Below are 22,894 nucleotides of genomic sequence, written 5' to 3' on the forward strand. Positions count from 1 at the left end.
AGAAAGTATATTAGTGGTTACCAGGGACAGAGGGAGGGGGGAAATGGGGAGTGATTGCTAATGGGTATAAGGTTGCTTTTAGGGGTCAAACTGTTCTAAAATTTATTGTCATGATGGTTACACAACTCTGAATATACTAGAAACCATTGAATTGTACACTTCAAATGGTGAGGTATACGGGGTATGAATTATATCTTAGGAAAGCTGTCATTTTAAAAACCTAGAACAATTAGTATTCTTCGAGCAACTGAAACTGGGAAATATCTCAGAGGGAAAGTTACCCATAGATATCTTCCTGGAATCAAGATATCTACTCCAGTGTGCTCATCTCCTATTAATTACAAACGAGATCTACAATGCTTCTTGAGCAGCAGTAAAATGTCATGACAAATCAGACTTAAGTTGCGTTTGATTCCTGAAAAAAAAAAACATTCTTTAATTACAAAAGCCTCTCCAGATAGCTTGGCAAGTTCTTATGACAGAAGTAAGCTCCTTTTTTCACTAAATTTGGAAGGGAAGACTGAATAAATAGGATGACATGTCTAAAGTGTGCTTGAAAATCCAAGTCAGGGCATAAATAAATAAGTAAATAGATAAATAAAATGTTGGTCAAATATTCTGCAAATTAAAAACACAAGTCTGTTCCCAAATCCAAAGATTGCACAGAACTGGAAGTTTCCAAATACCGGTACCATAGCTATTTGGTTAGCTGTCATACTTTTCCTTGTAAGCAAAAAGATCACTATTGTTGACAGATTCACATTAAACTTAGATATATGTGTATATAGCTGTTAGTTTTTGTTTTTGTTTTAAATACACATACTTGAGATTATGTCCCATTGCTTCAATAATGGTGATTTGAGTGTCCCATGGGAAGGTTCCTTGATCTAACTTCACTGGAAAGGAAAAGATAAAGTGTGGGGAGGGAGCGGCATCTGTTAGGCAGGAAGGTGACACCCAGTGAATGTGTGCTCCAGAGCAGCTGACAAACAAGGGTTAAAGGATGATGGCTTAGCCCTCCCCATCAGCAAAGCCTAAGAGAAAGTTTCAGAGGGTTTGAAGAACAGATGTCTCCCTACTGACAATGGAAAAGTTGGTAGCCTGGAGACCTTGCCTTTGAACTACCTCAGCTGCCACTAAAAAGAAACCACATCCTATACCTTCCATGGAACATTTCAGACTAAGTTCCTGCCAGTACCCCAGTTATTTTTGCCGGCAAAAAGCCTCATTAATTAAGTCATGCCTTGCCAACCTATGAGAACAGTTTTGGTGTTTTTTGTGTGTTTTTTTGAATTTACTGAGGTGACAATTGTTAGTGAAATTACATAGATTTCAGGTGTACAATTCTGTATTACATCATCTATAAATCCCATTGTATGTTCACCACCCAGAGTCAGTTCTCCTTCCATCACCATATATTTGATCCCTCTTACCCTCATCTCCCTCCCCCCCACCCGGTGGTTTTTTTTGTTTCTTTGTTGTTGTTTTTTTATGGCTGCCTTCTAGAAATGTAATAGGCCCTAATAACAGAAATCGAAAATGGTACAATGGCTATCGACACAAAATCTTGTCCTTTGTTCTATCAATCTATAACTTACTTTGCAAAACTTGTCACAGGAAATGGGGCTGGCACTCTAAAGATAGTCTTTTTCAAAAGGTCCCTAACTCCAAACCCCACATGCTCTCTGCCGGTCAGCGTTTGGCATTTTGTGGACGCCACTGTGACAACTGTCTCTCAAGGACTTGAAAATGTTTATGAGTCTCTTTTAAGAAAATCTACACTTCTGACTTTAATGTAGCAATATCTCGTGATAGAAGGTGACCCTGAACGCCGAGTACAATACTCTAAATGGATGCTGACCAGCACAAACCACAGTATGGTATTTTTATCAATACAGCATGAGTACATTCGAAATGCTCTGTATTAGCACCCTTTCTCATTTTACGTGACAGTGAATAGAAAATCAGTTAAAACTCCCAGCTTGTAACTTCCTATGTTGACCTATCTGTTGATTTCTCAGTAATCTTAAAAAGGGGAAATATTAAAGAAAGTTTTTAAAAGTTGAAATGATCTAAAACTACCATTCTAACACTTTTTTATTTTCGTGTATTCCTTTCAACTTTCAGCCACATCTATACGTTTTTTATGTAACTGCTGTTGTGGAGTGCAGTTCCACATATTTCTCCCATTTTAGAACCACAAACATTTCCCCAAGTTGCTACCAACTCTTCCCATGTGTCCTCTCATGACAGCGATCAGGTCCATGTACCATCTATATTTCACTTAACCAATTTTTCAACATCTTAAGAGAGACAGTGGTAAACATTTGCAATATACATTTTTTGAAATACAGTTTTCTTTCCCTTGTATTATTTGCTGCATTTCCAGAATTACGAGTATTGGAACAAAGACTGTGAACAGTTAGGCTCAGTGCATTGCCAGATTGCTTCGTGACTTGCTTTTTTTTTTTGAAGCACAGTATGGATGCATTTCATTCTATCCTATGAGATGTACTCCTCACTCCCTCCACAGACCCAGAGCCTTCCTCTATCGTGTACTGCATGCCTCGAGTATGTCTGCTCTGGTGCCCTCTTTATCCCAAAACACTGTCACCATACCGAACTTTGAGAAAGATATAATCCAGCATTCACTTTCTATTCTTTTTTATCACTTGTCAATTTGAGACGTCTGCCTTCATTTCTTATGCAAGCTGATAAAATATTAACTCTGGTAAGGCCAAGAAGAGTTTTATAGCAGGCAACTCTTACTAGGATGATCAATTATGTTTATTCAACTGTAGGTTTGACCAGACCATATTTTAGGTGAGTTGCCAAACTACTCAATTTTGTCAGATCTCTGGTGAAATCCAGAATCACCATCAGTCCAGAAACCAGAATAACAAAAAAGACCACGAAAGGAAGAAAAGAACAACAACAAAAACAACAAAGAAGAAAATTCAATAAATTTGATTATTGGGCTTATTCTTAGTGAACCCAAGCTGACTCCTAAGGATCACCAATTACATTTTTTCTCAGACATCTGTTGACTTATCTGTTGTAAACCAGAAAGGATGATGGTGATGATGATGATGGGAGATAATGTGGTTCCTTCTGATGAGGGAGACTGGTGGGGAATAGATAAGTAGTGAGAAAGAATGGCTTTTATATACTTATGGATGTTAGATGTTTAACAAATATTATTCTTCTTGAATTTTAGACTAAGTGGCCTTTTCTCCCAGAAGGTTAATATATCAAAGTTCATTTTCTTCTGCTATATTTTAAGTCTACTGGATTGAAGTTAGTTTAGTTAATGGATTTAATGGGTCCCTATGACCCATTAGATTTAATGAAATCCCTATGGTGACTATTTAGAGTTCAAATAGCAATAGGAGTTCCCTTCCTAGACTTTGATTTTTGAAAAAATTTTAGAACAGCCAGCTGGGTTCCTATGAAGGAAGAGCTTTAAGCAGCCATAAGAATCTAAGTCAGTTCAGTTAACAAATAGCACCTGCCTCCAGTTGTTCAATAACATTTTCAGTTAAGAATGTTTTGATTACTAAAAAATCATTGAAGTCTACACTTTCAATGGGTGAACTGTGTATCAATAAAACTTGCCAAAAAGACTACTTAATTTACATGTATAAATTTAGCTTTGCTCCTAAAACATAAGCCTTCAGACAAATTCTATTTTCCTACAGATTTAAGTTCAGTCTACATCATCCAAAAGAGATTTGGAAGCTAAATTCACTTTTTTAACTAGAAATGTCACATACATGTTTATATTACATAAAAATGTGTCTTTAGCCGTGAACTGCTGTGAGCGGCCAACTGGCAACCAATTGCCTCAGCTGGAGGGGAGCGCAAGGCTCATAATACAAGCATGAGCCAGGGAGCTGTGTCCTACACAACTAGACTGAGGAACAACAGCTTGAACGGGGTGGGGGGTGGGGGGCAGAAGGTGGAAAAAGAGGGGGAAATGTGTGTGTAACATGCGTTTCTGTATCATATTATCTTCATATAGAATTTACTGGCAAAAGAACCACCTAAGATTTTATATTAAATAGACGTCTTCCCCTTTTAGGACGTCAGCAAGCAAAACTAGTGAACTGCTTTAAACATACCTTTTAGAGCTAATAGGCCTTTGTAGTCACCAAGTGTCAGCAGTTCATTCAAGCCTTTTTCCAAGACCACACCCTACACCGGCTTTCATCTTGGCTCTCAAGATTGCCGGGCCATCCTCCTAGTTGATGTTCTCCATTCGTTCCCTTCCTCTCCTTCTTTCAATCCCTTCTGCATACCACTAGCTTTTCTCCTGCCTGCCCCAAGATGGAGACAGGGAAGAGATAGGGAGACAGGGAAGGGATAGATTTGATGTGGGTAGACTCAGCTTGAAAGGGCAGAAGACAATGAAATGGAGGTGTCCAGAAGGAGAGATGGATAGTTTCAGGATTCAACAGCACGTTGATATAAGGGAAGCCAAGACAGTGGACAAGATATCTCAGGAGAGCTTGTGGAGTAAAAATGAAGACATAGCAACAGGAAGAATTTAGTACTTGTTAAATGAAGTCTCAAAGCCCAGTTTTGCATGGATATAGCTAAAAGAAGTCTGAGTTAGGAAAGCCCAGAGCTACTAGTTTAAGAAGTAAATGGTAACTCTCCTGCCATTAAGTTAACCAGACTTTCACAGAATCATCATGTGAGTGAGTCAAAGGGAATAAGTTTAAGAGAAGAAAGGACTCTGGAAAAATCACCTGTAAGGAAGAAATCTAAAGGCTGACATCTTCAGCTAATAAACTATCTTTTATATACAGGCAAAGAAAATGGGCTTAAACTCTGAAGTATAAGGAAACTAAGTCCCAGAATTCTCTTTAAAACCTTAGACTTGTTATGGAATGTCTGTCTCAAGCTTTAAGAAAAAGAACCATGGGAGGGGCTGAGCGCGTCCTGTGAAACACTTCCCACCCGTGAAACAGTCCTGATAAAGAATGGCTTTGGTAAGAACCCCCCCTGTACTAAGCCTGCCAATAAAAATTATAAACTTCTTTAGGGATTCTCTTCTTTTTGGAGGAACGAAGAGAAGGAAAACAAAGATTTTCTAAACTTCAGTTTATCCATACCAGATACCTGCTTGTTGAAAATGAAAATGCCAGTAGAGCAAATGTTTGGCCATATTTCTGCTTCAGACAGAATTCCCCAAATAAAAACCAATTAAATAACGGAATAAATTTATAGCCCAAAGTACAATTATGCTTTTATACAAATATGACCAAGATGCCATAGTGTGCATCTAAGAATACCCAAGGAACTGGAAAATTGACTTCAGTTATGTAGACATTTCTCGGAGGCCATGCTACTGCACCACATGGGAAAATATTTAAAATTAAGAGCTTCACTTTATTACTACATTCACTGGTAAATGGAGGGAAAATATATAGAAGATCAAAAGAAAGCATGTAACACACCATTGGTTTTTGTGTTGTCTGCCAACCCTCAAGATGCACCTTGGGGAATGAAGGATAAAGAAATGCATAGGTGCATGAATGGAGGTCAAAGAGGAAGTCTGGAGCAATATACATACCTGCAAGATCACCGCGGCCTGGGGTACTTCTGCTTTCTAATTGTCTACATCTATAGAGCAATCATATGCCGAGAAAAATGGCCAGAAGCAGCAGAAAGAGTACTTTGAAGACGAATGTTAGTTACGGTGTATTGCATAGGATAATTAGAATTTGGGAATGAGGAAAAGATCTGAGGAAGCAGAACTAGAATCAGTATAATTTCATGATGACCTGGATACAGATAAATGAAAGGAAGAGCAAGAGTAGGACAGCAACGCCACTTGCAAAATGGTAAGGCTACCAGAGGGAGTTCTCTTTTATGGAGAGGGTGGACAAAGAGGAGGCGTAAACTCGTCCAAACGTAAATGTGTATGTGGGACTGAAACTTGTGGATATGATTGGTTGTAAAAGCCCAGGAGAGGACAAAATCCCCTAAGGGTAATGCCTTGATCTGGGCTGGCAAATCAGCTGGGAGATGATCCTAAGGGAGGAAATGTGTTTAAAATGGAATGGGGTTCAACAGGTACAGTAGGGTAGACGATGAGCTAGGAGGCGTTGAGGAGAACAGACCAAATGGGAAGGGAGATGGACATTGTATGAACTGGCATTGGGTTACACCCACATAAAGGAGAAAAATGAGTGGCATCGATTCATATCTATGACCTGCCCCCAAATGCAAAGAGCCCATATAGCCTGGCATCAACTATCACCAGGCCATGATAGGGTGGGAAGAGTGTGAGAGCAGGATCTGTAATAAGTGCTTGGCCAATCAAGATGAATTGTTGGCATTTATTTAACAGCAGATAGAGCAATATATCCTAAAATACCTAGAAAGGCAAAGTGCATTGGGATCTTAGGATCTGTGTAATATCCCAGATGTTAACAACACAAGAGATATCTCCTCCTTGGCATTATAGCAGAGGCCTCAGGCCTATTCACACTGCAGTGCTCTCATACCACCAGCCCTAAGACCGGGAACTGAGCAAATCGGGGAAGACCTCTAGTATTGAACTCAAGAGCTGTGCATCAAAAGCTGCACTTCCTACTTCAATTTACTCTTTGTTGGCTCATTTTTAAAATGGGGGTAGCACCACTTACCTCATAGAAGTGATGAGCTATTTAAAGACAGGGAAACGCATGAACAAGTTCCCACATAACTGCCTCGTGCCTAACAGGCTCTCAAGTCCAACAAACTTCATTGAATTGAGAATCACTGAGAAAAGGAAATCTATTTTTTATATTTCTATATGCACCTGATCCTTAAGGTTTATGCATTTATTAGTTCCTTCTCTACAAGTTTCAACCTTATAATCAACAGAGACACACAGTAAAAACAGCTGTGTTAGGAGTCTGGAGACATGGGCACAGCACACAAAACTGACATATCCATCACATCGCTCCCTCCTGTCAAGTTAACACTTTGTGTGAGAATAAGCACAAGCAGTTACAGTGAAGAAAAGGGTCAATAAGTAGGTATATTCAACTAAACATACATATATATGTGCTAATTTTTAAAATAGTTTTAGTAAACATTTATTATGAAAGAGGACTAGCACTTTATTGCCTAGATTGAGTTTGCTTTTGCTTTTTTATGGCCTAAAGCAATCTTAAAAGAATAGCCCAATATCAACTTTCAGGTTATACAGAGGAGCAACTTTCCTAAAAATTTAGCTTAGTTACAATCCCAGAATACAGTTACTATTTGCTTTGATTTGTTTTGATCAGGCTCAAGGAAAAAAATACATCAGTGTCTTTCTCAACTTCTTATCCGAAGCCGAAATAAGCCAGCTGGTCAGCTCATAGCAAAGGAATCATAAGCTTTGGGGATTTTTCCTTCTTCATGACCATAAAAAGCAACAAACGGGTGACATTTCCCTTTACTCTTATTTGTCAGGGGAAGAATTTGCAACTCCGTTCAAGAAGGCTCTGTTTTGACCTTCCCCTGATCTTCCTTCAAGTTCACATACAGTTACAATACCTCCAGTATTCACTGCAGGAGCTGGAAAGGGTTGAGGAACACAATAATTTACTGCATTTAACTCCACAGTAGTTTAATTGTCTTTGGCCCCAGAAAATATGGTTAAGGGAAAGTTTGAAGGCATAATGTGGCTTGTGCTAGGATGTTTAGCCCTAAGAGCACTAATTAAGTGCCATAGAAATTGAGTCTATAAACAGTTATTAGACCTACTGCAGATTGAAAATAAAAACTAAATCTGATGCCATTATCTGGATTATCTGAACAATGAAATTAATCCAAAATGTACTCTATCCCCCCCAAATTTTCATGATCCTTATTGTTGCCTGAATTTTCTACTTCTTTTTCTCACCTCTCCCCCAAATGAATCATCAAGTCTATACATAACTTAATAAGGATATAAAAATACTAAATATTTCATCTCAGTATAATGTGAGGCATTTCCCAAATAATATACATTTAAAAGCTGGACCATATTCCTTATTTTTCTATTTTAACCAGAGAATAAGAATCTTTCTACATGTGGTTAATTTAAAATTTAGGTATATAAAAAATACAATAACTTGTGTATGAATGAAATGAAAATCCAACCTCTTTGCTCCCTGCCCCCAAAAGAGAACAAATTTCCTTAACATCTCAGATTTATTTTCTTGATTGGCTTCGCACTGCCAATCACAATAAATGCAGAAGTCGTGCCCTAATATTAAAAACTCTCGACAGCTCAATCACTATTCTAATTGTGCCCTCCTCGTGCTGGCCTGGCACTTCCTAATTATATTTGGGTAAAATGCATACTATATGTCCTTCTGGAGAGGCATAACTAATAATATTAACATTTTAAAGGTTCTGAAAAGTTTTGTAGGTAAAAAAAAAAAAAAATCTTTAACTCAACTTTTCCTAGGCTATTTTTCACTCAGTATTTCTCCCACTATGAGGCTCTCACAGCTCACTTTTTTAAAAAATTATTTTGTTATTTTCTTGTCTTATCTCAAGCATCTCATTCTTCAAAAATTCAGCATAAATTCCATTTCCTCTGTCTTAGCTCAGGCTACTAGGACAAACTGCCATACACTGGGTGACTTAGATTAACATTTGTTTCTCACAGTTATGGAGGCTGGAAGTCCAAGATTAGGGTCCAGGAAGATTTGGTTCCTGGTGAAAGCTATTTCCCGGTTTGCAAAAGGCCTTCTCCTTGATTATAAGAAAAGTTCTTTGGCGTCTTTTCTTATAAGGGCACTAATTTCATAATGAGGGTCCACCCTAATGACCTAATCATTTCCCAAAGGTCCCATCTCCTAATACCACCACATGGGGGATTAGAGTTTCAATATATGAATGGGGGGGCATAAATATTTATTAGGTTGTTGCAATTACTTGTGCACCTATCTAATGATTTATGGCATCCTCCATGGCATTTTTCTTGGTATGCCACAATGTGTTCTCTCTCTTACCTTTGGGAACTGTCATGTTTGTGCTTCTTGTCCAGCACTTAGCTACAACTCACAGCAAAATATGGTTTCCACGAGATTGTTAAATCCTCAGTGGACTCTGGGCGCTAAGGTCACACGTAGTTTTAGGGGACTCAGTGGGTCACCTGCAGTGCTTAACACTGGCAGCAAAAAAAGACCCCTCAAGTTCATTTAAAAGGAACTCTTAATACTCTTGTTCTTCCTAAATATACTTACGCATCATCTGCCTACTCTTTAAATAATTTTTATTCCAAGAGCATGCAATTAAGAGAAAACACTTATCAATCACACTTATGATTTTTCTAGTCACTAATTTATAGCCCTAACTTTTTATTTTTGGTGTTAGTACAGGTACATGAGGTGAATCTGTTACTTTTAGTCCAGCCCTCCTAGAGTCTGAGAAGCTCGTTCAGTCACCTAATTTGCCTAAGACTAAATCACGCTGGGTAAGGAATAAGCAGAGGTCAGGATCACAGCGCCTGCTTGAGAAACTTTCTCCGACAAATGTAGTGCTGTAAACCATGACCTACTTCCCTGAATACTTAAGCATTCTTTGCATTCTTCCCTGTCGTGGAGAATTGTTTATCAGGCACAGTTCCAGAAGTCACTTGAAATCTCTTGTCACTGTTGCAATTCTAGATAATATTGTTGGTCCTCTTTGGTCACCACAGAATCTCCATTATAGGACAAAAACCTTTTGAGCATTCAGGAGACCTTAATGTACCTTTAATGAGTATCAAAAGAATAACCTATCTTCATTTTAATCAAAGTAAAACAAATTATCCATATTGTAAATAACACAAAGACAAATCTAAAACTGACATCAAACTGAGTTTACATTTAAACTCCTGAAGGCTTTACAAAAAAAAAAAAAAAATCAGATATTACAACCAATCAACTGGGTTTTGGCCCCCATGACTTACTGTCAACTATTTTTTTTTTTGTTTAAATTTTATACACCAGCTTTCCTTTTCATCAGGTTAGAGAAAATATCTTAATAATCATGACTGATTCTAGTAAACTTTAGTGGTAACATTTTCCACTGCTTTTCAATAACTGAATTCATATAAAACAGAGAACAAGAACAAAAATTTCCATTTAAATATTTATATTAACACTATAGGAGTGAGGAACTCATGTCCAAATATTGGTTAAATGTGTCGTTTCTGAAATAATTTAAAAATTTTCATCATAGAGAGACTGGCTAATTCTGAGCAATTTCCTGTAGATTATAATCCTATTTCCCCACCCACCCCCAATTTATACTGCTGTGTATATCAACTGTAAATTTAAAGTAGATAGACCAAATTTAGGTTGAACTTTGCATGGCATTCAGTATGTCACTGGTGTGGAGTAAGTCTGTTTTACTTATACATCCAATTGAAGGGTAATTTCAAACAAAAGTTTCTTAAGAGGCATTCTATGAGAGTGTATCAACTTAGTGAAAAATTATCACCCAGAATGGCAATGTAAAAAAAGGTTAAGAACCATCAAATCAGTCAACAATCTTTAATGCATCACAGCAATGTGTATTTTATAGAATAAGGAAAATTATCAAGGACGCAATGAAGCATGTCTTCAATAAGGATGGTTAAGATCAGGGGGTGACGATAGAAAAACTGATAGTTGCAGGAGACAAAACCCAGAGCCTGTAATGGCTCAGTTCACTAAGAAATCATATGCTCTGACATGAAGAAAAATAGCAAATCATAAATCGTCCTCTGAACAACAAACCAAAGGGCAGACACTGGAGATGGAAAGAATTACAAAGAAGAAATGTCTTCTTTAAAAGTAAACATTCCCAAGCTACCTAGTTTCTTTGCCTACAAATGGAAGGAATGCAAGTCAACCATCAGGCTCTTTCATTTTTAGGTAGACCCAGACGTGCTGGGGTAAAACGGCCACTGTTGCCTGGTGAAGCAGCGATCCAACAGCTGTTCAGTCCAGTGGCATCTGTTTTATCGTCAATTCAGGGTCACTTTTAGTTCCCCCTTCTCCATAGCTGCCACCATCAGCTCCTTTGATGTTATCATCTCTTATTCTGTGATACTTAACCTTCCACTGTGATCCCAGGCCCACCCCACCCCCACCCAGCTGCAAGCCTGGATTGCTCCAGTGATCTCTGCTCTGACACAGGCTGTTAAAGACCTTATGTTAATTTTTGCTCCAAAAGACGCATTAGAGCTGCTGGTTCGGCTAGGTCTTATTTTCAGGGAAATACGGTATTTCAATCTTGTTATTGAATATTTCCTCTAGAGGGACCCTATAACCTCACCTAGATTATGTTGTTTGAAGGATAATGCTATGTGTTCTTATTTCTTTATCTCTCAAGGCATCTAGACCAGCGCCTTTCATATGGTAAATGATTAGGAAACCTTTCATTGACTATTTTTAATGCATAGTGTTATCACACAACAAGAGAACAAATTCAGTTTAGAACGGGGTGTCCAAACTGCAGCCCCGCGGGCCAACTGCGGCCCACAATCCATTTTTAATTGGCCTGCAGCAAATTCCAAAAATATATTTAGTTTACTTAAATAAACCAGGTGAGGCAATACGTACTTCAGCTCGAGTGAGTGGCCCGGCTGTGTGTGTACTTTACCGCATATGGCCCTTGGTGAAAAACGTTGAAAAAAGTTTGGACAGCCCTGGTTTAGAAGACAACACCTGCTTTTTTATATTTATGTATGTATAAACTTACCATAGCCATGAGAGACCAAGGTATCACCTCAGATGTTGAATATAAAAGTATTTTAAACCATCAACTTGCTACTATAATTGACTAGATTTTTAGCCACTCCCTTAATGCTTTTAACTTAATGTCCAAATAAACACAGCAGGAAAAATTTTAAAGTAAAAAGCAATCAATAAACATTTTATGCATATATGGAAACTCATTTCAACAGGAGGAACTATTTCATCAATAATATTGGAACAATAGGTAACCCGTATGGAAAATGAAATTAGAGGTCTCTCTCCAGACATAAAATCATCAATTTCTAGTGGATTAAAGAGCCAAATACATGAGAGGGAGAACTTTAATTTTTCAGGGCTGAGTTCTGGAGCTGTCTTTTCTTTGTCTCTGCAGTTCCTAGCCCAGTTCCTTGGAACTAGTAGAGAAATGTTAATGGAATCAAGATTGAATGGTGACTACGTACTGGGGAAATCCAGAACGCTATTCTGATCCTCAGGGACTTGGTTAGGTTTTAAGATTTCTTCACAGATGTTTGGACCAGCCAAATGCCATAAACTAAGTCCTCCAAAGTTAAAGCTGGTCAATCAGTGAGGGAAGAGGTTTAAGAGGCCATCAGGTGGGAATGAAATGAACACTGACAAGTAGCCTCCTTCTTGCTCAGAAAGGATACCAGTGTTTTTGATTCAACATCTAGTCACCCTGAGTAGCACATTCTCTTTAGAACAGCCTCTACTAGCAGCACACTTATTTTCAATACAGTAGAATAAAGAAATTATGCAGGAGAAATATTTTCTTTTATTCTTCTCTTCAAGAGGTGAGAAGGGAAACACCTAAATCTTCCAGCTTTACCTGAAACCCTCCCTCCCACCCACACGAGATCCAGCCTCAGTCAGTCTGTGCTGTTGTCACGGAGGCCTGGACGACCTCTCCCTGGCCCTCCATCACCTCCTACACCCTACACCCTTCCTTAAGGCAATAGTGGTCACACCAGGCAAATCAGAATACCCAAAGAGTATTAAGGCTACAGAACCTACGAATGCTGGGCTTTCTGATTCAGTGAACCCAGGATGGGGCCAGAGGTATCTTTCAAAAGCTCAAGAGGTGAACCAGGTTTGGGAACCAGGGAAAATGTAATCTCTCAACACTCCTGCAATTTGCAATGTCTGCGTATAACAAACAGATCAGCCAATGAGTTGTAGTCATCTCCCCTTCTTAAATTGTGGCTTATCTCAACGTAAAGTTGACATTTATTAAAACTGGTTAAGGTTAGACAGAATGAAACTACAGGGTTTCTCCCCATCATGGAGAAATTTTTGAATTTGAATGAATACTTGTACTAAGAGAAGCCTAACAGTGTCTGGAAAAGATCCTGTAGTTTCCAGAGCTTTGAACACCTACGTTTTTCTGGGAAAGCACATTTATTCTAGTTAACAGAACCAGGCTGTCATTTGTTAAGAGAATGAGAAGGGAGCTCAGGGGAAGTGGATTTCTACTGCCCCCAATCCCTGACTCCAACATTTCATGGATCAGAAGTATGAAGAAATTTCTGGCAACTAAATGATTTTATATTGTTCCCAGGGGAGAAATTTTTAAATGGACAGCCAAAGAAGTAGGTCATTGTCCAAGCAAATAGAACTAAAGACAGTTTACTAATTTGGGAAGGAAAGGGAGTAGTCAAGGAAAGCAGTCCCTCAGGCATCTTTCTACTCCTAGACTTGCTTTTTCCCTATTTGGAGTAATTTCTTAGGGGAAAAAGAAGTAGGTAAGAAATTAATTAACAGTAAAATCAACCATAGCCTTTAATGCTCTGAAAGCCAATCCAGTTCATGATCGAGTGGCCAATATACATGACAAGGCGCTCAACTTCCTACTTAAAAATATGTTAAGAAAATTCAGGTGCTGAGATGACAACTGATAAATATTAGAATATTTGCTACCCACTGGGGCAAAAGCACTGGAAAGCCAGTGTTGATTTACACAGAATAAGGAGGCAAAGTGCGGAATCTCTTTGGAAAGGTATTTAGCAAGGGCTATCAAAATTTAAAATGGATATAAATCTTTTGATCCAGCAACCCCACTTCAGAAATCTACTTTAAAGATACATCTGCACACACACACAGATATCTGAGCTAGGATATTACCTGTGTCAATTCAACATAGCAAAAGACTAGGAAAATATAAACACGGAATTGGTGAAATCATTATGGTACTTCAACCCATAAAGGAGAAATGTATGCAGCCATTGGTAAGAATGGGGGTGGATCTTTACTTCCTGATATGAAAAGATATCCAAAACTTAAAGTAGAATATACCGGGGGTGCCAAAAAAATGTATACACATTTTAAGAGATGTTATCTATGCTCAAGCAGTAGTTGGCCGTAATCGGAAATGTCTGGACGCTGATGGTAACTGCTTTTAGCACCTCTTGTAATTGCAGAAGTCAAACGTGACTTGCATTCATCATTTGTTTTCAATATATATTCAGTATTATAATTAATGTGTATACATTTTTTGCCACCCTCTGTATATATGATCTTATTTCTTAAAAATGGGGCAATTCTTATTTATATCCTTTCTTACACATGCATAAAGGTTTTGAAAGAATATACAAGAAATTACCAACATTGATTTCAAACTATCCTCAACAGTGAGTACTTGTGGAGTGGAAAAGAGTAAGTAACTTTCACTTTTACTATACTCTACAAGTTCAGGTTCTCAACCATTAACATTTTTAGAAAAATAAATATTAAATGAATCCTGTTATGCAATGACTTTAAATAAAAATCATTTTAATAAAAGTAAACAAGTGCTTTTGATCATCTTGTAAAGCTTTTGATTCAAAAATGATGTCAGAACTACAGTCAGCTTTAAATAAGTAAACTCAATTATTCATAAGAAATACGAAGGCAAGTATGATTCAAATTATTACAAATTATTAATAACTACCCCAATCCTTTTATTAGATGTACTAATGAGCAGGAAACAAAAGGATGATCAAAGGTACAAAATTCCACCCATACATTGTCTAATACAGTGCTAACTGGAAAGAAAATGGCCCAAAATAATTAAGTATAGGTTTTTCAAGAATTTATTGAAAATAAGCTTACACATCGTGCTTCTCCCTTCCAAACCCAGCTTTTTTAGTTATACTTTTCCACTGTATTATTTTAAAATTAAACTTATTCTAAATTGTAATTTTTTTAGGTTATAAGAGAACTAAGGATTAGGTTTAAGGATACGTAGTTTTTTTTTTTTCTCATGAGCTTAAAGTACTAACTATATTTTTCTCAGAATGCTGAATGCTATAAATTCTAATTTCTCATTTCATGAATGACAACAGCATACAGAATGAGAGGCCAAGAATAAGCATCATTTAACTTGATTTTCCTTTTGTTGGTGTTCTATAACATTGAATATGTATTAAAACTGATGAAGGAAAAGAAGAAAAAATTTTATAGTATCTTGTGAAACAAAACATTTGCATTTATGAATTGTCTTCTAGGATACCAATCTAGAATAATCCTATAACATCAGTTGAAAGCTGTCCAGGCACAAAGCTTAGTTGACCCAAAGTGAATTCAAAAGGATACGCATTTGAGACCTGTGCCTCATAGAAAGATGAATTTCAAGTGGAAATCTCCACTGATATCATGTGTCTACCAACCTAAAAGGCCATCATAGATTCCAGGGAAGGCCCTGCCATCCCCTCAGGCTATGGCTATCCTAAATGACCATCCTTATACCCACATCTCCAAATTTGGGACTGTGTTCCAATCAGAAAGTAGCACCTCTTGTAATCTGGGGGAAATCCATAGGAATACAGGTAGCCACACACATAAAAACACCACTCCATGAACAAACATATAATTCTCACCTAAGCATCTTAAATTCTCGCCCTTTTAGTATAAAATTATATGTTGACATAATCACTGTAAGGCCATCTTCAGTCTCGACTTCCAGTCTATAAACAGAAGGCAGGTGAGAGAAAGTACACTACCTTAGGCCCAGTAGAGGAATGAATCATGAAATGCATCTGGTCAACTCAAGTGTCTGTTTTAATGCATGAAGGGCCAAGACATCCTTCAGTCTACTAATCAGCTAATGGATTCTTCTATTTGAGTACATTTTTGTGTTTTGGTGATTCAGCTCTTGTAACCAAATGGAACCACAGCTTGAAAGACTGACAGGAACCTTCATCTCCCCACCTGCCGGGGACGTTGGCCACACGCTGTTGCAACTGAGTACTGTTCCATTTCCAGCTCTGAGGTCATTGAGCAGAGAATGCAGAAAAGCTAATTAGAGGATTATGAGTGTCCTGACTTAGTCTGGAGTGTGGCTCCAGAAATCGAGATTTGCCAGAGACATGAAGTAAATTTGTCATTGGTCACCTCACCCTATATTGCCACCTGATCGAAATAGTCTTTGAAAGACAAATTTTTAAAACAGATGATTGAGGATTAATACAAGGCCTTTTTGTTACCACCTATGTTTAGGTAGTCTAATATTCCTGCCCCTGAAAGTAGCCAAAATGGCCCAAATCTCAAAACTAAATCTATAAAATAATTGATCAAGCCATTTTCTCCCAGAATTTACATACTAAGATTGTAAAAGATTGACTGGAAGACTCTTTGTTTTACTGAAAAACACCACAGATAAAACCAAGACTTCTGCCTCACTGCATCTAAATGTTAGACTTGAGTAATCAAGTTTGACCACGTAGGAGTAACAATAACTCAATTAGTGTAATACCTTTGACTTGTGAGCACTTAGTGAGTAACTGGTAACTAAAATTAGCAGAAAAAAGGAAAGTAAACTGGACTGCTAAATAGGTATGCATATGATACAAATATCATTTAGATGGGAAAAAAGTCTACTAACAGCTTTTAGTTAACGATCAGCATTTACTGAGAGTTAGGGAATGATGTATTAGTCTAAACCTCCCTATATGCCCATAGACCCAACCAAGAAAGTTCAAGATGTAATTCATAACTTAGCCAATGCATTGACGTGGTCTCATTTGAGCCACTTGCATATTTGTGGCTAATATATTTGGTCTATTTGAAATTAAAGGCAATTTGAAATTGTAAGACTAACATGCCACTCTTTCTAGAGAAACTGAAACCAAAGTCCCCAAATCTGGGTTTTTTGGCCAAAATATTCTCTCATTCTAATAATAAGCAAACAGACTGACTTAACTTAGTCACTGTCTGTGATACATTAGATGGATCATAAGAAGGCCAAAGGTTAAATTGTAGAAAAATTAGATGGGCCAAAGTATTCCCCAACTTGATAGTCTCCAATCAAAATCTGGGAGTCAGTGGCGTCCCTTCCGGAGAACCTACTCCGTGCCAGGCAGCATGCCACACTTGGGGGAACACCTACTATAAGCAAAACAGATATGGTCCCTACCCTTGTAGAACATTCAGAGTAGCCAAGAAAGCACTTATTAGCCAAGTCACTAAACCCACAAATGTGGAGACTGCTGGGAAGAAGGGTCTATGGTGCCTTGGGAGCCTAGAATGGCAGATGGGATTACTCAGAGGTCAGGAAGTGGAGCTGAACAGGGCAATGAGGGGAGGAAAGAGTCCTATGCTGAGTCAGGGCAAGGAGGGGAGGAAACAGTCTTGTGCTGAGTCATTCTTAATTTGGGGAGTCCCTTTGAAAAGACTCAGGTCTTCAAAACCTAAGTAATACATTTTGCAAATTGAAATGAAAAGCTACACATTTTCCAAGGATACATATAAATGTATTGATTGCCTCCAAATTGATAACTGGGCTGAATGCCAAAAAGTTCAGTGATAATTCTGGATGTCATTTAAGTAATTGTTTTCCAGGAGGTGGTTTGGCTGTTTCAAGATGGTGGTAACTAGGAAAGAGGAAGAAGAATACATTTATGGAAGGATATAACAAGAAGAGAATAAGAGAATGGAATGAATAGTTTTAAATGAACAAATGTGAGTTTATTGGGAAGGGAATAAGTACCATATGGCAGGGTGAACTGTTTTAAGAAGACCTGAGGAGTAGTAAAAGCCAAGAAAAAAAATGAACCTGAATGCAAGCTTTTATCAATTACACCTTAAAATTACTTTCATTGCTGGACTCTAAGAACTGGTTATGCAGACATTTTGACCATAGTTGGTATCAAAAAGTGATTTACAGTAAGTATTAAAAGGTGACTCAGACCTCAGAAGGATAATACATTCCTTAGGCCCAAGCCTTAGGCACCACTTAGAAAATCTAGTGTACTGGGCAGTAAGTGCTTGTTAGTATCCACAGCTCTGGGGACCATAGATTTTACAAGTAGTTGTAAATTAAGGACTGGAGGTAATCTAGTTATTAAGGACAGTCTCAGCCTAAACTAGACTAGGACAACTAAAGAGGTCAAGGCAATGAGGTCATAGTTCTGTGAAATTTACCTAGATTTCAGCCTGTTTTTTCCCCTCATAAAAACATTAAACAGGTTTACCTATAAGTACATTAAACATCTATACCTCCTGAGATAACTCTTAAAGGTCCTCATTTAATCTGTATCCTCAAATTCGACACATGGTGGTTGTGCTTTTTTTTTTTTTTAAGCATTAAGCATGGTTACCCATATCTTTCTATAAGGATATCACAACACAGATTGGGTGAAACCTTGCTAATGAACACACATGGTGGAAAACAGATCTAAAACACAAAGATGAGAACAAGTAACAAACTTGACGGCTGTAGTGGCCAGGAATAAATATTTCAGCCTTGAAGACTTAAGACTATAAAATCGACAGATTTGCTAGGAGGCTCAGCACTGCCTCCACTGACAAGCGTACAGGGAATGCTCGCTTCTGCCAGACCGCTTCCTTTGAGAACTTCTAACTACTCCTCCGGCATTTGTTTATCCAAAGGAGTCCACAGGCAATGCACAGAGCGAAAAAGACGCTGCCTTGTTTGCGAAACCTGTCATTCCTTTTGGAAATGCAGCGTCTGCCCAGGTTTTCTTTGGCTCAGAGCGAGCTACCTCCAGGCTTTCTCTGCATTAAGAAGGCGGTGTCTGCTCCAGCCGCAGCCGCAGGACTGGGTACCAAACCCGGTCTCTCCATGTACAGCTAGTAAGCACCGTGCGCGGCGGGGAACCCATGGGTGGCCCGTTCGCCAGGCTGCAACACGGGTCGTGGCCCAGCAGCTGGCTGTCCTCATCGTGGAGAAAGGGGGCCGGGGGCTCAAGACGCTGGGCCTGGGAGTCAATTCTCCAGGGACTCCCCCACGTAGCCCATGCGTCTCGGGCTGGGTCGCTCCCACCGGAAGAGTGTGGAGAAAGGCTCGGTTAGCAGTGCGCCGGGGGCTGGATTTTATGACTGCGGATGGCGCAGTCGCCTCCCCTGGAGACCCACGACAAAGATGCGAGTCTCCCCGCCGCGTCCACTGCTGCTCTGGTTCCGCCCTGGGGCAAAAAACCCTGAAAAGAGGGGCTCCTGCTCCCGAGTTTGCCGATGGGCTGGACAGGCGGGGAAGTTCTCGCAGGCGGAAATCAGAGGGATCCTCCCTCCCCCGCCTCCCCGGGGCAGGTGGCCCGGCGCGCCCGTACCTTGGTGGCGGGGTCCGGGGCAGCGATGGACGGGTCCCCTGGCGCTCCAGGCGCCGCCTCCGCCGCGGGGCCGCCGCCGCTGGGCTGGGGCTCGGCCGGCGTCGGGCTCCCAGCCTCCGGCTGCTCCGGGCTCCGCTGCTCCGTGGAGCTCCCGGCTCCCATGGCTTCTCCGAGGTTCTCCCGCGCCCAGCCGCCGGGTTACGCCTTCTCCAAATCGCAGGGACGCGGAACAGAGCCAAAGAAGCCGTGCGCCCGGAGGTCCCAAGAGCTCCTTCCTCTCCCGCTCCTCCTCCCCACGCGCCCAGTCTGCGAATGAAGGAGACGCGCTCGCGGCAAACTCCTTAAAAGAAAAGGGGAGAAAAAAAAAAAGGCCACCTCTTTGCTTCCTCCTCCTCCCCCTTGTTTTTCCCTCGCTTCATCACATGAGCACAGCCCAGACACGCCTTGCAGCAGCATCTCCCCCCAGGCTGCAAGGACCCAAAGCGCAGCGAGAGTCGCAAGCCAAGGTCCAAGCGAGCAGCCCCCCGGGTGCCTCCTATTCAAAAATGGGGACCAGAGCTGGGGGATGACCCAGAGCTGCAGAAAGTGAGAGGAGAGGGAGAAAGGGGGAAGACAGAAAGCCTCCCGGGGAGATTGGATTGACTGGGGTTTATTAATGATAGATACCCCCAAGGCAAGAGCTTCTGCCGCAGCTGACTTGCAGCTCGCCCTGAAGCGAACCCCAATCCTCATTTGCTTTCCTTCAGATTGTGTGTGACTAAACGTTTGTACCTGCCTCCTCCCCATCAGCAGGAGAAAGGCAAGCCCCCGGGCTCTTAGGAGTCGGACCATATTAGGACACCTCACGTGGCAGGAGCAGGGAACCAGGAGGGTCATGCAGTCAGGCCACGGATGAGGTAGGCCACGCTCTCCTATCATCCAGAACAAATGATGTCAGGCGATATTAACAACACCGACCGCCTTCTTTCCCTGGGGAATTTGAGGAAATGAGATTGTTACTGGAAATGTGCAGGTCTTCCTTTGAGGGCCTGATGCAGGCGGTCCAGGCCACTTCTCCCTGTGCCATGCTGGGGCATGATGGTGTAGGTCTGTTCATTTGCATCAATCTTTGTCCATAAATACTCTAAATAATGTCAGCCTAAGCGGCTTGCATTCTTTCTGGTAAGACTCTTGAATATAATATCTGTTCTATAAATATAGCAGGCAAGTTAATAAATGTTTGAACTAAATTAAAATGTTAGTTGAGTTATTTGACACATAAGCATAAGGTGGTGGGGCTGTAAGAAATATTATCCCGGCAACTAAACGTCTTGGTTTTCACAAATAGTTGGAATCATCATTTTTTTAAAAAATGAAACTTTTGGAATATTGACACTTGACACCAGATAAATATCCCATAACAGATTTAGTACAATTTAGTAGAGAATTGATGGACACAGTAGTTCAGCACTGGGATATTTTGTGCCTAATTGTGTGTTAGTTATCCAGAATAAAATTTTTCTGACTTTGTCATTTTTATTTGAAAGAGTATGTAAGTACCACTTTCTCTGGAATTTATCCCTTAAGAAGTAGTATATCTATAAACACGCTTGGTTTTCAGAATTTGTAAGCATTTCACTCATTTCAACTCAAATTTTAATGATTTAGGAAAACTAGAGTACTTTTCTGCAGCAGGCACCAATCAAAGCGCTTTGTATATATAATCACATTTAATCCTTACAACCACGCTATGACAGAGATCCTATTATCCTATTATCAATTTGACCAATGGAGTGGGAGAAAGTAGGCCCAGAGAAATTGAATCAGGTGCTCAAGGTTTCACAGCTGACAGATGGAAGGAATCATCCATACCACACTTCGCTCTTCTGTAGGAAGCTTCAGGAATGTTAGTGAAGTTGCCTTTAGACCTCAGGTAGGACGTTAAGAGCTAAAAATACTGTTAAAGCCCATTAGAGAATGATGAACGTCAGCACCTATGAAAATGTATCAGTGAGTAGTACAAATACTATCAAAACTTCCCATTCTGTGAGATTACATGTATTCGGTTCTGGGGAAATTTTTAACAAAGCTTTACACATTTCCCAGCCTTTGTATATTCAGAAGAGATTGCAAGGTCAAAGATTTCAAGCCGACAGCATGATCCACATGCTGAGGAAGCCATCACCAGTGTCTGCTTAGATTAGCAGCTGCTTGCTTTATGTTTATTTTTCAGGCTATGAAAATGCTCGTGTTCATATTTTTAAAAAGCAAAATCTTATTTTAAGGAATGTGCATATTCTAGTACTCCCTTTTCTGCTTCAAACAGCTCCGCGATAAGGAGGTACTAAGAATAACGGGCTCCTTTGTAGATTCACACAAGCACATACATAACTATGTTTGGTTCCTAGACTACCAAAGAATCCTTTCCTCCTTACTTGTAGATTGGGAGTTATTCTTTTGAGTTATTTTTGTTGAGAAGAGGAGTTATGTTATTTATTATCCCCAGCAATGAGATGTTCCAACCTTTTAGATATGCTAGTTAGTGCTTCAAAAGTTTACAAAGCTTTCTTTCTTTCTTTCTTTCTTTCTTTCTTTCTTTCTTTCTTTCTTTCTTTCTTTCTTTCTTTCTTTCTTTCTTTCTCTCTTTCTTTCTCTCTTTCTTTCTCTCTTTCTTTCTCTCTTTCTTTCTCTCTCTCTCTCTCTCTCTCTCTCTCTCTCTCTCTTTCTTTCTTTCGTTCTCTTTCTTTCTTTTTCTTCCTCCCTTCCTTCTTCTTCCTTCCTTCTTTCCTTTCTTTCCTCTCTCTCTGTCTCTCTCTCTTGTCTCTCTCTCTCTCCTTCCTTCTTCCCATTCCTCCCTCCCTCCCTCCCTTCTTTCCTCCCTCAGTTTCAAGACTTATTTACTGAGTGCCTATTATGTGCCAAGCACAGTTAGTGTGCTTCCCACTCAAGGCTCCAAATCAAGTCACCAAGGTTTTCTTTTCAAGGTTTCGGAGACACCTTCAGAATTGCTAGCATTAGTGTCAGTGATGGGAAGAAAGACAGCTGTTTTCTATTTTCCACTTCTTCGCCTAAGACTGTCAGTTACCCCAATTTCTCACCAGCAACTCTTTCTGCTCCAAACAGCAGGACGCAGGTGTCCCTGCACATCCTCTCCCATGGGGCAGTCAGTGGTAGAGTTGTTTCCCTGAGAGAGTCAATGTTCTCATAAAAAACAGTTTGTAATTTCTCCAAAACAAATACATGTTGACGGTACAGCAGGCTGAACTCGTATATTTCATGCTAACTTCTCTAAAAAGATGGGTCATACAAGATTTACCAATAAAATTTAGAGTCGTAGCTGGACATCCTGTGCATACAACAGAACATTTTAATATATGTTCTAAATGAATTCATAAATTTGAAACATTTTACAACTGAAAGAGCAATAATAATTACAATTATTAAAACAGAATTTAAAACCTACACTTTACCCCACAGATTCATGCTCTAGCTACAAAGCCTTCAGGCAATTTCACTTAGAACTATCAACTCTTCACTCTTGAAAAGGCCACTTACCACTTCTTTGTTTTTCCTAAATAAAAAGCCTACTTTTTAAAATCAATTACTCACATCAAGATATCTAAGAACCCAACTCCTACTCTCTTATGCGTTTGC

At 39.6% G+C, this 22,894-nt stretch overlaps 1 protein-coding gene across 1 annotated transcript in view; it reads right to left on the reverse strand.

The window, feature by feature from the left end:
• Positions 1-20,016, reverse strand: part of AKAP12 (A-kinase anchoring protein 12) — an 82,728-nt gene extending 62,712 nt beyond the window's left edge. Inside the window, exons 1-2 of the mRNA XM_081044391.1 lie at positions 19,928-20,016; positions 19,262-19,601 (exon numbers count right to left, since the gene is read on the reverse strand). Of these exons, the coding sequence (XP_080900517.1) occupies positions 19,262-19,423 (162 nt within the window). The 5' untranslated portion in view covers positions 19,424-19,601; positions 19,928-20,016. The remainder of the gene's footprint in view (positions 1-19,261; positions 19,602-19,927) is intronic.
• Positions 20,017-22,894: the final 2,878 nt, after the last annotated feature.

The sequence above is a fragment of the Rhinolophus hipposideros genome (genome assembly GCF_964194185.1).
Source record: "Rhinolophus hipposideros genome assembly, chromosome: 3".
NCBI lineage: Eukaryota > Metazoa > Chordata > Mammalia > Chiroptera > Rhinolophidae > Rhinolophus > Rhinolophus hipposideros.